The 14186-nt window shown below is 43.2% G+C and overlaps 1 protein-coding gene across 1 annotated transcript; it reads right to left on the bottom strand.

Moving 5' to 3' along the window:
* Positions 1 to 996: 996 nt before the first annotated feature.
* On the bottom strand, positions 997 to 10637 carry LOC120048030 (bromodomain-containing protein 7-like). The gene is made up of 17 exons (XM_038993706.1): positions 10507 to 10637; positions 9826 to 10019; positions 7900 to 8005; positions 7662 to 7719; positions 6940 to 7084; positions 6649 to 6759; positions 6130 to 6302; positions 5111 to 5237; positions 4880 to 4955; positions 4594 to 4701; positions 4098 to 4233; positions 3632 to 3734; positions 3489 to 3548; positions 2383 to 2491; positions 1951 to 2094; positions 1428 to 1568; positions 997 to 1180 (listed from the first exon to the last, which is right to left on the bottom strand). The coding sequence occupies exons 1-17, from the start codon at positions 10547 to 10549 to the stop codon at positions 1119 to 1121; spliced, it is 1896 nt and encodes a 631-aa protein (XP_038849634.1). The 5' UTR covers positions 10550 to 10637; the 3' UTR covers positions 997 to 1118.
* Between the last annotated feature and the right edge of the window lie 3549 nt (positions 10638 to 14186).

The following is a 14186-nucleotide window of genomic DNA, read 5'->3' as shown; positions in this document are numbered from 1 at the left end:
CATCTACGTCATATCGGTGAGTCTACCTTTAATACAATTCGCGTTTAGTGAACAGTCACCCTCTAATAATTTCTTATTTTTCTGTTTGGTTTGTACGACCATGGGACTAAATGTAAATATTGAAGCCAAATATCCTGCCTCCTGAAACAGCTGAGACCGATGGACAGTCTGTTCAATTACTGTGTAATGGACAGTTTATATGGTATGTCTTTCAAAAATAATCTGACGAATAAGTGCTATATGCACAGTACAATCAATTTTGAAGAGTAAAACAACATTCTGGTGACTAATGAAAAGCTTAATTTGACTGAAACAAAATGATCTTGAGCCTAACTCAGTGCTGTGCAGTATGCTTCAGCCATATTAGTTGTAAATGTATAGATTGCATTGACTAGCCAACAAACTGCAGTGTCTTATATGTTGCATGGGAATCGCTGGTCAAACAAATATTCTATTTGGTGTCCTTTGTGTACCTAAACACACAGGTTAGAATAATACTATGACAATGCCCTTTTAGTATAAGCGCCATTTTGAAAAGACCACCTGAAATCTCAGCCTGTTTGGTGGGATGGAGTTTTGGCCAGGCAGTAAATTAGTTAAGACCGATAAGAGAGTTCCAAACCTCTCGGCCAATAACAGCTTGTTTTCAGCTCTCCACTCCCCAATCACACCACTGACAGTCCTAGCAAAGAGCAAATTTAGCTAAGAAGCTGTTTGACCATTGTTTAATTGAAAACAATCACAGTAACATACTTAATTGTTACCCATAAATGATTTGATAGATAAAAAAAGGTCCACGGCAGACGTTTAAGATACGCAACACTGACTTGTCCTGTGGCCTTAGTCAACGTCTGTCGTGTTGCTTTCATCTTATGCTGTCTGAGGACTAAATGTGAGTTTGCATTTTGTACAGTTGCGATAAATTGTTTCGCAAGTTGATTTTTTTAAAGGCTGAATCCCAACTTGATTTACGAAGACACGGAATATCAGATTGGATAAGGTAGATGACAAATGGCTTTATATATAAAAAGGTTTAAAAGAAATGCAAACAAAGAACCTTTTTGTACACTACAACAGAGATTGGATGTTATCAGGAGGATGGTTGCTGTGAAATTCCATTATACTGCGATGACTGGAATCTGCTGAACTTCAGGCAAGGTATCCATTGGCTCAGCATCAACTGGAATCAAGATGACGGGAATAGCTTTGACATTTCAATTCATATGTAGCCATAACATTGTATATACCGTAACACCATTCAATACAACTTTACCACCTCAGGGGCAATTAAAAAGGTAAGTCAGTTTTGCAAGTAGGCCTACTACTTCACTGAACACGTTCACAAAATCAACCAGTATATGGTTAGAATGTTTACTACCCATGACCTAAATAACCAGGGAAACAGATGCCGGGTGGTTTAAGCCTACCTGTGGTGAGGTCTATGAGTGGTTCATCTGCCTCTAGGGGTATAGCGATGCCCATGGCCCTCCTGATCCCATACACACTGCTCACATCTCCCGGAGCCACCTGACTGGTCAGTTGGGCCAGGTTACCAGTCACCTTCTCAGCTACAGGGAGACAAATGGGAAATTATATTACAGTCCAACTTCAAGCCAAAGGTGGAGTCCAAATAAAGATCACTGGTAGTGGTGTAGCTGAGAAATGGATGACCCAGAAATTTCTTCCACTGGAATTAAGATAGTCAAAAGGAAATAGCTTGACAGAAATCCATGTTTAGTCATAACTGTTTCTGGTTGCAGTTTTTTTTTTACAGGGTCCAAAACAAAGGCTGTTGTGGGGGAGAAAGGTGATATCTAGTCAGCTGCACAACAATGACTTCAACCGAAATGTGTCTTCCGCATTTAACTCAACCCTTTGAATCAGAGCCCCCCCCAATAAACTACAGAGTGGAATTCCATTCTCCTTTAAAAGGAAAAAAGGACGTGTTACCCAGTTGCAGCTCCTTGGTGGTTGGGGCTAGCAGGCAGATGATGTTGGGGGGCTGCTTGACACTCAAGCGTTCCCTCTGCGCTTCCTGCAGCTCGTGGAGGAGCTTTGTAGTCTCATCCAACTTCTGCTGGAAGTGTTGGGCCTCTGATGCACATAGACATATACACACTCTTAAATATCCTAAGGAAGCTTGCATTGACACGTGCAGGGTTCTATTTCTTGAATCCTCCCTCTTATCTTCATAGACTACATTCAACTGGGACTGCATATGGCCTACAACAGTCTAGGGTGGCTGCAGGAGTCAGAAATGCCTAAATTACCTTGAGGAAGGGTGTAAGCCTAGGGGATTTAAAATGTAACGCTTTGGCTCTCAGTAGCTTTAGAGAATTAACTGGCATGCTGTCGGTTTCCTCAGTTAGAGCTGATCTTTACCCTCAGAGAGGAGGTCCGGTGGAGTCTGGAGGTCCAAGCCCAGGCCGATCACAGAGCCCAGGGAGGCTAGTCTGCTTTCAGTCTGCTTGCTGGCCTCCGGATCAACCACCTGAGGGAAAAACAAAAGGATGAAAGAAAGGTTAATAAAAGCATTTTTGTTTGGATTCCAAGTCACCCAGTGCTGCAGTCAGTGAATCTTTGAAATTGCATTCCTGAAAAGGAGAGGCATCAGCCAGGCCAGCTCTTTTCTGGTAGCTACAGTCGATACCTCTGCCAAGCCCTTTCCAATAAAATAAAGAGCAGCAGCAACACCCAACCAGGGAATGAGGATAAACTGGACACTGGCCAAGCACAGCAAACAGCCAGGTACAGAGAGCTGCTGTGTGCTTGAGACACCTGATCTTTTCTTTCCTCCAGCCTCTACACTGCTGTGACTGAGGAGCCATTCAGCCGCCCAACGAAGGGGGCGCAGAAATAACAGACATTTCCACATCCCTGACAGTGTGTGTGTGAACAGACCTGTTCTCAGGGGCTGGTGGAGAGAGGCAGTGTTTTGAAGGGGAAATGTTCTTTCCGTGTGTTGGATCATGGCAGCTAGCGAACGAGCTTGCCATGTTGACACAGCTGGAACAGAACAGTTATGGCATGTGCAGAAGCTGTTAATATTATCCAACACTGAGCCTCCCGAGTGGCGCAAGGCACTGCATCGCCGTTGCTAACCGTGCCACTAGAGATCCTGGTTAGAATCCAGGCTCTGTCGCAGCCGGCCGCGACCGGGAGACCCATGGGGTGGTGCACAATTGGCCCAGCGTCGTCCGGGTTAGGCCGGCAGGGATGTCCTTGTCCCATCACGCTCTAGCAACTCCTGTGGCGGCTGGGCGCAATGCACGCTGACACGGTCACCAGGTGCACAGTGTTTCCTCCGACACATTGGTGTGGCTGGCTTCCAGGTTAAGCGGGTATTATGTCAAGGAGTTGGGTCATGTTTCGTGGAGCAGGATAGCTGGGGCTCACTTCAGGTGGGTGTAGTTGAGACCTAGGGTGTGGTGTCTCCTTTATCTGCTGAGGTTGTCCAGGTTTAGTGTCCTAGTGTAGCTGAGACTTACCTCCATGTCCTTGTCTCCAGTCTCAGAGGCTTCTGTTGGCCCTTGCTCATCTGGACGGGTCTGACAGACAAGAACGCATCAAGTTAGTATTGTCCAAAGAAATTTTAAAATAGCCGTATAATTCCCATGCTTAATGGTTCTACCTCTCTCAGGGTTTTGGAGTGCTCCCCGTTAGTCAACGCGTCCAGGAGGTTGTCTGCCAGTTTGTACATGTGCTCCTCCGATTTGGACAGGAACTCCGAGAGGCTGCAGACACAAAAACAAACACATTACATCAGTGTGTGTGTGTGTGTGTGTGTGTGTGTGTGGTAGTCACATTTGGTCTCCTCTCAGAAGCAGCAGTAGGGTCGTATCAGGTTTACCATGTGGTTTTAGCCTCCACCACAGTGAATCTCATCCACACCAACAGAACCATAAAATGCATACTCTCATATACAAACCCAATGAAATACAGGGGCATCTGGACTGTTATGAGCATGCTGGAATGCTCAAAGCTTTGTTTGTTTGGAATTATTTACTGTAAAGTAGGCCCTTGTTATTGTAAATGTCAGATCCGGACCATAATATTACACCGTAATGTAGGGGGAGGATGAGGAGCAACATGCATACCTCTCAGATCCCTGGAGGCTGGCTTCCTCTCCATAGAAGGAGTAGATCAGGTCAGAGTCCTCTTTCCCGATGTTGGCGAAGCTCGAGTCGTAGGCGGGTGCGTAGGAGGTGTACGGACCATAGTTCATGTACGATACTGCGAGATCAGAGATTGGATTACATTACAGCTCGTAAACACTGATGGAGATACAGGACCACAGGCTGAGAGCTCAGCCTCTCACAGAGAGAGATACATTTATAAGACTATGAAAAACAGATTTTTATAGAATCACAATCTAACATGGCTACATGACCTTAGGGAAAAACAATGTTGCCCATGAATGGATACTGGCATGTTGGTTGAACATTAGATTTATACATGCGCTTCTATACAAGCTCTGTAGTCTCAGACACTCAGATGAAGAGGTTATTCAGCCACTCTTGGGAGACGATGGAAGTCGATATAAGAAATGCCTTTTGATTATTAAAACTCGTCACTAAGGCCCCTTAAGCTTACCTGGTGTGACCATGTTCCTCTTGTCCTCCTTGAAGCCCTGCAGGGTGTTGATGCCACTCTGCAGCCGGTTGGACATCATGCCCAGCTTCACAGGGCAGTAGCCCACATCTGTAGAGATAAGAGTTGATTGAGAAATAGAGGCTCATTTACAATTAAAAGCTGATGATTTTATTACACTTGATAGAGTTAAGTTGGAATCAATCATGGATTCCTGTTTTCCCATGTTGCACAAATAGAAATGGATATAGCGCAACTAGCTAATTGCGGCCGTGACGACTGGACCCACCTCCAGCTACAAGGTCGACTGGGTTCAGGATTGCCAGTGTGGTGGAACCATCAGACTTTCTCCTCTCAAAGTCCAGCTACATAACCAAATAAAACAGTCGTATTATTACATTAGTGAACATAATGAATACATTCACTAAATTAGACCATACATTTCCTACATAGTAGATGGGGTAAGAGAGCTTGGTTGGCCTAAACAGTTTAAGCCAATTCCATAGCCCATGGCTCTCACCTCACTCTCCAGCCCTCTGTTGGACAGTTTGCCTCCTGAATCGTCAATGAGCTTGCGGATCTCCTCAAGCTCCTTCTCTGCCTGACTGACGACCTTGGACACTTCGTCTTTGGAGTCGTTGTCTTTCCTGGAAGTATTGGAGAACAGAATATAGAGGAGTAGGAGACTTTGAACTTAACTGATTCATAGGGTTTCATTGTTCAATACCAAAAAAGGATCAGCTGAAAATAGGAATTTATTTTGCTGGCAGCCATTAGTGATTACAATACATTTTGAAACAGTCATAACATCTGAATCTAATAGAGAATACATTTCATGCTATAGCTACAGTACATGTTCCCAATGAATATGCTGTCAGTATACTTTCAATCAAACTTCACATCAAATCTTATAAGTCCTCATGCTGTAGTCTTATTTGCGAAAGCATTTCAAATAAAATTGTATTTGTTGCATGTGCCAAATACAACAGGTATTTGGCACATAGTGAAATGCTCAACCTTAGTGAAATGCTTACTTACAAGCCCTTAACCAACAATGCAGTTAAAAAAAATACCTAAAAGTAAGAGAAGACATTTTCTACTCATTACACCTCAGTGGGGTTTAAAAGGACAATAACTCGTAGGTTTCAGAGAGTGATTGGTGTGAAACGTGCTGCATAGTGCTGACTGAACACAAGACCTGACACGCTCAGAGGCATTCCTTTCATTATCGGTCATCCTCCAGCCAGAGTCTGTGGAAAGAACTGATCCACCAAACACTTGGGAGAACAAGCCCACTATCCATGACTTATTAACATTAGTGTATAATACTGCTTGCTTGCTTCCTGGTTGGGATCTGTGTTTGGTGAAGAACAGCTTCTCACAGTCTAAGCTATGAACAATCACCTTAACCCCTATCTGTAGTCTATATATTAGTTTATGTAAATTGTGTACGAGATCGAAATCCATATGTTGACTCTGCAATTAATACCTAAAAGCATATTGTCAGTGTTCATGTGCAGGGTAAAGTTATCACAGTACCTGGGAGTGTGTGGGGCAGACTGGGCGGTCTCGCTAGGATCTGTAGGGCTGGGGCCATCTTTACACTGACCCATGCTTGAGTTTCCCACCTCTCCAGTCTTACTTGACCGGTTGGCTGGGTTCTCTAGGCCAGCCATGAACTCAATACTCTGCCTCAGGCTCTCAAGCCTCTCCTGTGGGACAGCAAGAGAGTAGACTTTGTTTCACCGCAAAGTACACCACAATCCCTTGTTGTTCCAACCAAGGGGTCTTGTGATTACAGGGCACCAATTATTTTAAAAAATATATAAAAACTGTGGTGAAGATTCATATCTAAACATTCAGGGGTATGAATATGGCGCCCTCTGCTGTTCATATGTGGCAACTAGTGATTATTTCACTCAGGCACACATATAGGGCCAGTTTCCTAGACACAGATTAAGCCTAATCCAGGACTAAATCCCATTTTCAAGGGAAGATCCCATATGCATGTGTGAGATGTATGTGTCAAATTTCCGTCTGTAGACGCATTCTCCTTACCGGGCGGAGGATCTTCATGCCAGAGTGGAGCAGCTTCCTGGCAGCTTTGTGGTAAATGGTCTCTGGCTTGTTGTAGATCATGGCATTCTCACACATGATCCTGAAGTCCACCTGTATCAATGGAGACACACTGCAGTCAGTCACTGGACTCTGCATATGTTTAACGTTGGGTTTCTATTTAAATCAACACCTCAGGCTTGATTGTCAATCAATCCACTGCTTTAGAATGAGACAAAATGAAGCTATTCTGAAAGTTATTCGTCAAGAAGGTAGTGCAGCTGACAGGTGTACCTTGAGCTCCTCTAGTGACTGGTAATACTCATTCTTGACTTTCTCCTTCATTGCGCCGAAGTCCATGGGCCGCTTGATGATCGTGGAGTAGCCAGGAGCGATAAGGTCAGTCACAGGGAACGAGAAAAACGCACTTGGGTCTTTCCTACAAGAGAAAGTCAGTTGTTGCTTTGAAAGGCCTCAATGCAACATTTATTTTACCAGGTAAGTTGACTGAGAACACATTCTCATTCACAGCAACAACCTGGGGAATAGTTACAAGGGAGAGGAGGGGGGATGAATGAGCCAATTGGAAGCTAGGGTTTATTAGGTGGCCGTATGAGGGCCAGATTGGGAATTTAGCTAGGACACCAGATTTTTTAGAAATGTTTTATTTAACTAGGCAAGTCGGTTAAGAACAAGTTCTTATTTACAATGACGGCCAAACTCGGACGACACTGGGCCAATTGTGAGCCGCCCTATGGGACTCCTAATCACGGCCGGTTGTGATACAGCCTGGAATAAAACCAGGGTCTGTAGTGACACCTCTAGCACTGAGATGCAGTGCCTTAAGAGTCGGGGTGCAGCGGTCTATGATAATTGCCATGGGATCTTTGACCACAGAGAGTCAGGACACCCGGTTAAAATCGCATCCGAAAGACGGCACCGGGATATTTTTTTATAGACCAGAGGAAACAGACTGCTAATCAATTCATTGTCAATTTCTTATTAACAAGCTTCACCTTTGGAGCTGTCTGATGAGCTGGCTCAATGCTTCCTGCAGTGGGGTCAGTTCTTTCTCTGAGAATGAGAGAGGGAAAAAGCACACGAGAGAGTGAGGGAGCGAGAGGAAGAGTAAGAGAGCGAGAGGAAGAGTAAGAAAGATAAATGGTTAAAATTACTTTATATCAATAGAAATGAAAGGCAAAGAAAGGATTATGGAAAAGTTGCAGTCATTGTAGAAACTGGCAAGTAACTTACCTTCCACTTTATTCAAAGAGGACGCCAGATCTGAACGGATAGGGGTCCTGCTCGCCTCCCTATCATCCAAGTCTGTATCAGCGTCCTGTCCCTTCTTCTTCTTTATCTAAATGCACCATATAAACATGTTTGTTGACACTTCATTTTCATTTTTGAAACATCACCTGTCCGTCAGTCAATGGGCCAAATAAACCCCTATTTGAATTCTGAAAATCAAAAGCCACTTCAGTTTAAGTATTGGGCAAATCCATGTGGTCAGAGCTGAATTCCCCTAAAAGATGGTCTCTGCGCCACTCAGTTGGTGGAGTTCATCAAACATAGTGGCTTGCGAAAGTAAAAATGCCAAGGGGGTGAATAATATTTTGCTGCCTTACAACCTGGAATGAAAATACATTTTTTAGGGGTTTGTATCATTTGATTTTCACAACATGCCTACCACTTCGAAGATCCAAAATATTTTATTGTGAAACAAACAAGACAAAAATACAGAACTATTCACCCCCCCAAAGTCAATACTTCGTACAGCCACCTTTCGCAGCAATTACAGCTGCAAGTCTTTTGGGGGTATGTCTCTATAAGCTTGGCACATCTAGCCACTGGGATTTTTGCCCATTCTTCAAGGCAAAACTGCTCCAGCTCCTTCAAGTTGGATGGGTTCTGCTGGTGTACAGTAATCTTTAAGTCATACCACAGAGTCTCAATTGGATTGAGGTCTGGGCTTTGTCTAGGCCATTCCAAGACATGTAAAGGTTTCCCCTTAAACCACTCGAGTGTTACTTTAGCAGTATGTTAGGCTCATTGTCCTGCTGGAAGGTGAACCTCTGTCCCAGTCTCAAATCTCTGGAAGACAAACAGGTTTCCCTCGAATTTCCCTGTATTTAGCGCCATCCATCATTCCTCCAATTCTGACCAGTTTCCCAGATCCTGCCGATGAAAAACATCCCCACACCATGATGCTGCCACCACCATGCTTCACTGGGGATGTTTTAGTCTCATCTGACCAGAGTACCTGCTTCCATATGTTTGGGGAGTCTCCCACATCCCCTTTGGTGAACACCAATGTGTTTGCTTATTTTTTTTCTTTGGGTAATGGCTTCTTTTTCTGGCAACTCTTCTGTAAAGCCCAGCTCTGTGGAGAGTATGGCTTAAAGTGGTCCTATGGACAGATACTACAATCTCCACTGTGGAGCTTTGCAGCTCCTTCAGGGTTATCTTTGGTCTCTTTGTTGCCTCCCTGATTAATGCCCTCCTTGCCTGGTCCGTGAGTTTTGGTGGGCGGCCCTCTCTTGGCAGGTTTGTTGTGGTGACATATTCTTTCAATTTCTTAATAATGGATTTAATGGTGCTCTGTGGGATGTTCAATATTTAGGATATTTTTTTTATAACCCAACCCTGATCTGTCCTTCTCCACAACTTTGTCCCTGACCTGTTTGGAGAGCTCCTTGGTCTTTATGGTGCCCCTTGCTTAGTGGTGTTGCAGACTCTGGGGCCTTTCAGAACAGATAGATATATATATATATCTCTATCCTGAGATCATGTGACACTTAAAGTTCACCTGTGTGCAATCTAACTAATTATGTGACTTCTGAGGGTAATTGGTTGCACCAGATCTTATTCAGGGGCTTCATAGCAAAGGGTGTTAATACATATGCACGCACCACTTTTCCATTTTTTTTGGAATAAGTAATTTTTTTTCATTTCACTTAACCAATATGGACTATTTTGTGTGTCTATTACATGCAATCGAAATAAATCCATTTAAAATTACAGGTTGTATTGCAACAAAATAGGAAAAACACCAAGGCGGATGAATACTTTTGCAAGGCACTGTAGGTGGAGCTTAGCCATGGTCTCCCCTGGAGATTTCCCTCAAACGGTACAAAGGTAAACAGGGGCTGTAATGAAAACATGGATTCCCAAACTCACCTTTTTCTTTTTCTTGTCATCAACTGGTGACATGGTATCGTTCCTTTCCTTATCCTTTTTCTTCTTCTTTTTCTTGTCCTTGTGTTTCTCTAAATCTGGATGTTCGTCAAATGTGTTTTCAAAGCTCGAGCTTCCAGTCGTCACCTCATTTCCAGCAACCTTCAGAACCAATTTAAGTGGTCTCTCCCCGTACTCTGTAGATGGGACACATTGGGTTAGCTTTAAGTATATTCCAAAATATTTGATTGTAACCAACAGTTCGCTAGCCGGATAGCTCAACTGTGAGGTAGCCAACTAGTTAGCTAGCTATGTTGCAAACAGATGACCAACATGGCGAGTTGGCTAACGTTACCTCTCCATCGGCTAAAATATGTAAATGAGTATAGTAACTAGCTAGCCATTTCAAAGTTCAATCTTTGGTTCAATGCATATAGGATACATGATAAGGCGACCGGCAATAATCGAATTAGATATCTATTAACTTTAACACCTGTTAATGAGCTCGGTACATGTGGCTAAGCTAGCTGGATAAATTAGCTAGCTAACTTGCACTGAATTCAAATGGGTGATTATGCGTTAGCTAACCAAAGCTCGCGCGAAAACAGCTATGAAGCGCTAACCTTTTAATGGCCCGAGGAATTCAACCAATACCAGCGCATTGGCTATCTAAATGTGTCTTACCTTCATATTTTTCAGACTTGTGCTTTTTATGCTTCTTGCCCATTATTTATATGGTTTGAATCTTTACGCTAGCTGACAACCAAGTTGTTCTTTGTTTTCTCTCCTGGAAGGGATAGCAATCGATTGCAGAGTGCTTGTTGGGTGCAGCGCCGCGTGTCGGCTGGAGGTAAAATCACATTATTTTATTACCATGTGCAATGTTTATTTGTAGATAAGCCAAACCTACATAACATGTCCATGTTGTATGTTCTTACTGTAGTTAATTTAAAAAAACATTTTTTTTATTGTGTCAGAAATGGTCCCAGGCTGTATCACATCTGGCCGTGATTGGATGTTCCAAAGGGCGGTGCACAATTGGCTCAGCGTCGCCCGGGGTCGGCCGGTAGGCCGAATAAGAATTTGTTGTGAACTGACTTGCCTAGTTAAATAAAGGTTAAATATATATTTTTTAAAGGACATAAGAATGTATCAACTTTAGTCACCTGTAGGGGGCGTGATTTGACACAGTATTAGTCTCAAGGTTTTACTAGATTTTTAAAACTGGACAGCAGATTCAGAAGCAATGTAGGCCTATAGTACATACTGATCTCCTTCTGACGTCATCACATCCCCCTACTGAGTCATTTTGTATAATAATAAATGGGCACTTGCTTTAGAAAGGTGAAGCACCCCAAGGTTATCAGATGCCCCTGGCCCGAACAGTCAGGCAGACTGGTTAAAACAGACAGAGCCGATAGACAGAGCCGATAGGATAGACAGTTAGACCACTGTTTCTCACCTATTTGTTTTTGGAGCCTCACTTTGGAGACCCGATAGGGAGTGAATAAGTGAATTTACTCTGAGAAAATGTATAGAAATAAATTAGGTCCAGAGACAGTAACTTTGACCCACTAACTTCCTTATGGCGGTTGCTTGTCCCACTTTCCATTCCCCTTCTCTGTGACTTTTCACTTTGACCAGCATGAAAGGCCAACCGATCCAGGACAGATTTTTACTGTACGTTTAGCTTTCCCTGAGGCAGCCCCCCCAGGCCATTCACTACATTGTTTACTTTACATTTCCACCAGTCCAGTCTGCCTTTAGTCCACTGTCGGACTGTCTTAGTGTGGATGCCCACACTCTACAACAGATAGATAATAATACTCTAACATGAACCTGCTTTGAAACACTGAATTGTTTCTCTATCATGTAATAACTCCTATTGTCATTATGGATCACGAATAGGAGTTTTACTTGCCATGGCCTGGGCCCAAGACCTGTGAACTGTCCAAAGGGAGAGATAGCCTAAGCTAACACTTGTACATGGCTTATTATTAGGACACTGCACAGGCTTCTGCTCTGCCTCCTCTATCCCCTTCAGAGCTGTTATGCTCTGTTAAATTGCCACATATTTTACAGGCCGATGAATGACAGATGTTTTATTCATGGAGGGAAGATAGTGTGCATTCTTTGAAGCACATTCCAGGTTTTATGAAGAGGCAGAGGATGGGGGCCGAGAATCCAGTTGCTCATATTCAGAATTGGTGGAAAGGAAAAGAAACAGAATCGGCCATTCCAACCATACCTTCCTTTCAGATGGAAAGGAGATTCTGAGGCTCTGATGAATGTATCATTTTTCATCAATGGCTAGGCAAAATAATCCTCAACGAATTATAATTTATCTGGATATCAACTCCTCTACATTTTTGTGAAGTGATCATATTTTTATATTTCGAAGTTGATCATTGAGGATTTTAGTTGTATTCTATATGTACAGCAAAACAGTACAGTTTAGCGTTATCACAGCCTGGCCCATGCAAGCAAATACCATTTTTCTTTTGCCCTTAAGGATAACCGTTTTAAACAGTGAGGTAAATCATGTCAGTTGATTTTAAACCCATCACTCTGGTTCAGCTCAGGCTTAATACTGTCACTGTCTGGTGAGTTCTGATACAGAAGCCTAAAGGAGGAGCTTTTTAAAGAAGCAGTGTCCCAGCTTCTTTATCAATAGTCTCGACTATTATCTGCCTGTGTTGTCACTCTCTATCCCTCACGAGCCTTGGGGAGAGAGAATCACTGTCCAGTACTCTGTGTCCCTTGAAACTGAGATAAGGCTCAAACCATTCAACACTGACATGTCAAATCTTCACTTTTCTTGAGGCAAGAGCTTGAATAAGCTAACATTATGGCTGAAAATCACTACCGCTACACTGAATATCTATAAACATATGACAGAGGTCCTACACTTTCAGTGCATTTGAAGGGATGTACTGTAACTCAATACAAAGTTATATAGCATGTGTCCCAAGCTGTACCCCTACTCCCCAGCCCCAGCCCTTATTCCCAGGCCCCTCCTCTGCCTGTTTGCCTGTCTGTACTCTGTACCCCTACTCCCAGCCCCAGCCCTTATTCCCAGCCCCATCCTCTGCCTGCTTGCCTGTCTATACTCTGTACCCCTACTCCCAGCCCAGAGAGGCCATGGGATCCATCTGTTTCATTTCATCTGTGGCTCTGCGTACGCTTTGGAAGTCCATGGACGTCTCAGGATTAAAAGGAGATCCGTTACACCGAACAGGGCTAACAAATGGCAGATGTTGTGAAATTCATTATCCCCTGTCACAACAGAGGGGCTGAGGGGACCCAGAGATTATTTTCCACATGAAAGCATGCAGCATCCTAACGGAACCATGGGAAACCGCTTCCCACTCTGTGGCCTGTATGGAATAAAAACATTTGGTCTCCATACATTCACAACAAAAACACAAACAGTGGGACACAAAAGAGGGTTTGAAATGGTTTATCTGTCTTGCACATGGTTTGGGTTTGACCAACCAATCAGCACTCGAGATATGCACGGTGTTTATATGCCACTGTAGGGCCAAAATACTATCATCATTTGAAATTTAAGCCAGTGGAACAATCCAGTTTCTACAGTTTTAGAATACCAGAGAACCATGTTGTAACATTTTGTACAGACATTGGTAGTGCTTTTTTATGACCTTGGACAACCCAGTTTTATGCTATTGTCCATTAAAAATGGTCATACTATGTTATTCTCTATAAGCTTTTGCAATGCACTATCATCCAGCATCTCCAGCACATAATAATTATTTCTAAATGACCTGAAACCATGTAATCAAATCAAAGAAAATGTTATTGGTCGTGTACACAGAATGAATGGCACATCAATTGTTCCCTGACAGAGATAAACACTGCGAAGCAGATTCACGTTTTCTTCTTTAAACTCAAAGGGAAGCAAGCTGAATCCTATTCAGATGTGACAGAGATGATGGTTTATGGTCACCATGCCTGTCAACAACGAACAGGGTTTGAAGATGTATAACCAGCAATCAGATAAAAGAGATATAAACATCAAAGAGTCGAAGCCAATAATTCTTTCTCTCATGCATGTCTCTCCTGATTGCTGCCAATCTGTCACTGTGATGGCTGCTTTGAGACTCCATCACTCACTCAATCACAGAATGACGTTTAACTCTCCTATCTATGGTCTTCGCGATGTCTGTGTGTAGCTTTGGTTTTCTGTTAGACTGTTATAAGACTGTATTACTCCCAATGTTCACCTTGGCAGATGTCCCAATATCTCTAATAAAGTCATGAGCCACTGGAGTCACTGGATATGACCTGGCTCTGTGTTGGAAGTTCCAACTTGGAGCAAAGCACTGTACATCACTATGGTGATG

The sequence above is a fragment of the Salvelinus namaycush genome, chromosome 1, assembly GCF_016432855.1.
Source record: "Salvelinus namaycush isolate Seneca chromosome 1, SaNama_1.0, whole genome shotgun sequence".
In the NCBI taxonomy this organism is placed as follows: Eukaryota; Metazoa; Chordata; class Actinopteri; order Salmoniformes; family Salmonidae; genus Salvelinus; species Salvelinus namaycush.
The sequence above is the reverse complement of the archived record's forward strand: the minus strand, read 5'-3'. Positions and strand labels throughout refer to the sequence as shown.

Coding starts and splice junctions, on each gene's coding strand:
- LOC120048030 (XM_038993706.1), bottom strand. CDS start 10,549: ATGGGCAAGAAGCATAAAAAGCACAAGTCTGAAAAATATGAAG. Junction 7,720..7,899: donor CTCTTTGAATAAAGTGGAAG/GTAAGTTACTTG, acceptor TCTCATTCTCAG/AGAAAGAACTGACCCCACTG. Junction 2,095..2,382: donor ACCGGACCTCCTCTCTGAGG/GTAAAGATCAGC, acceptor TATGTGCATCAG/AGGCCCAACACTTCCAGCAG.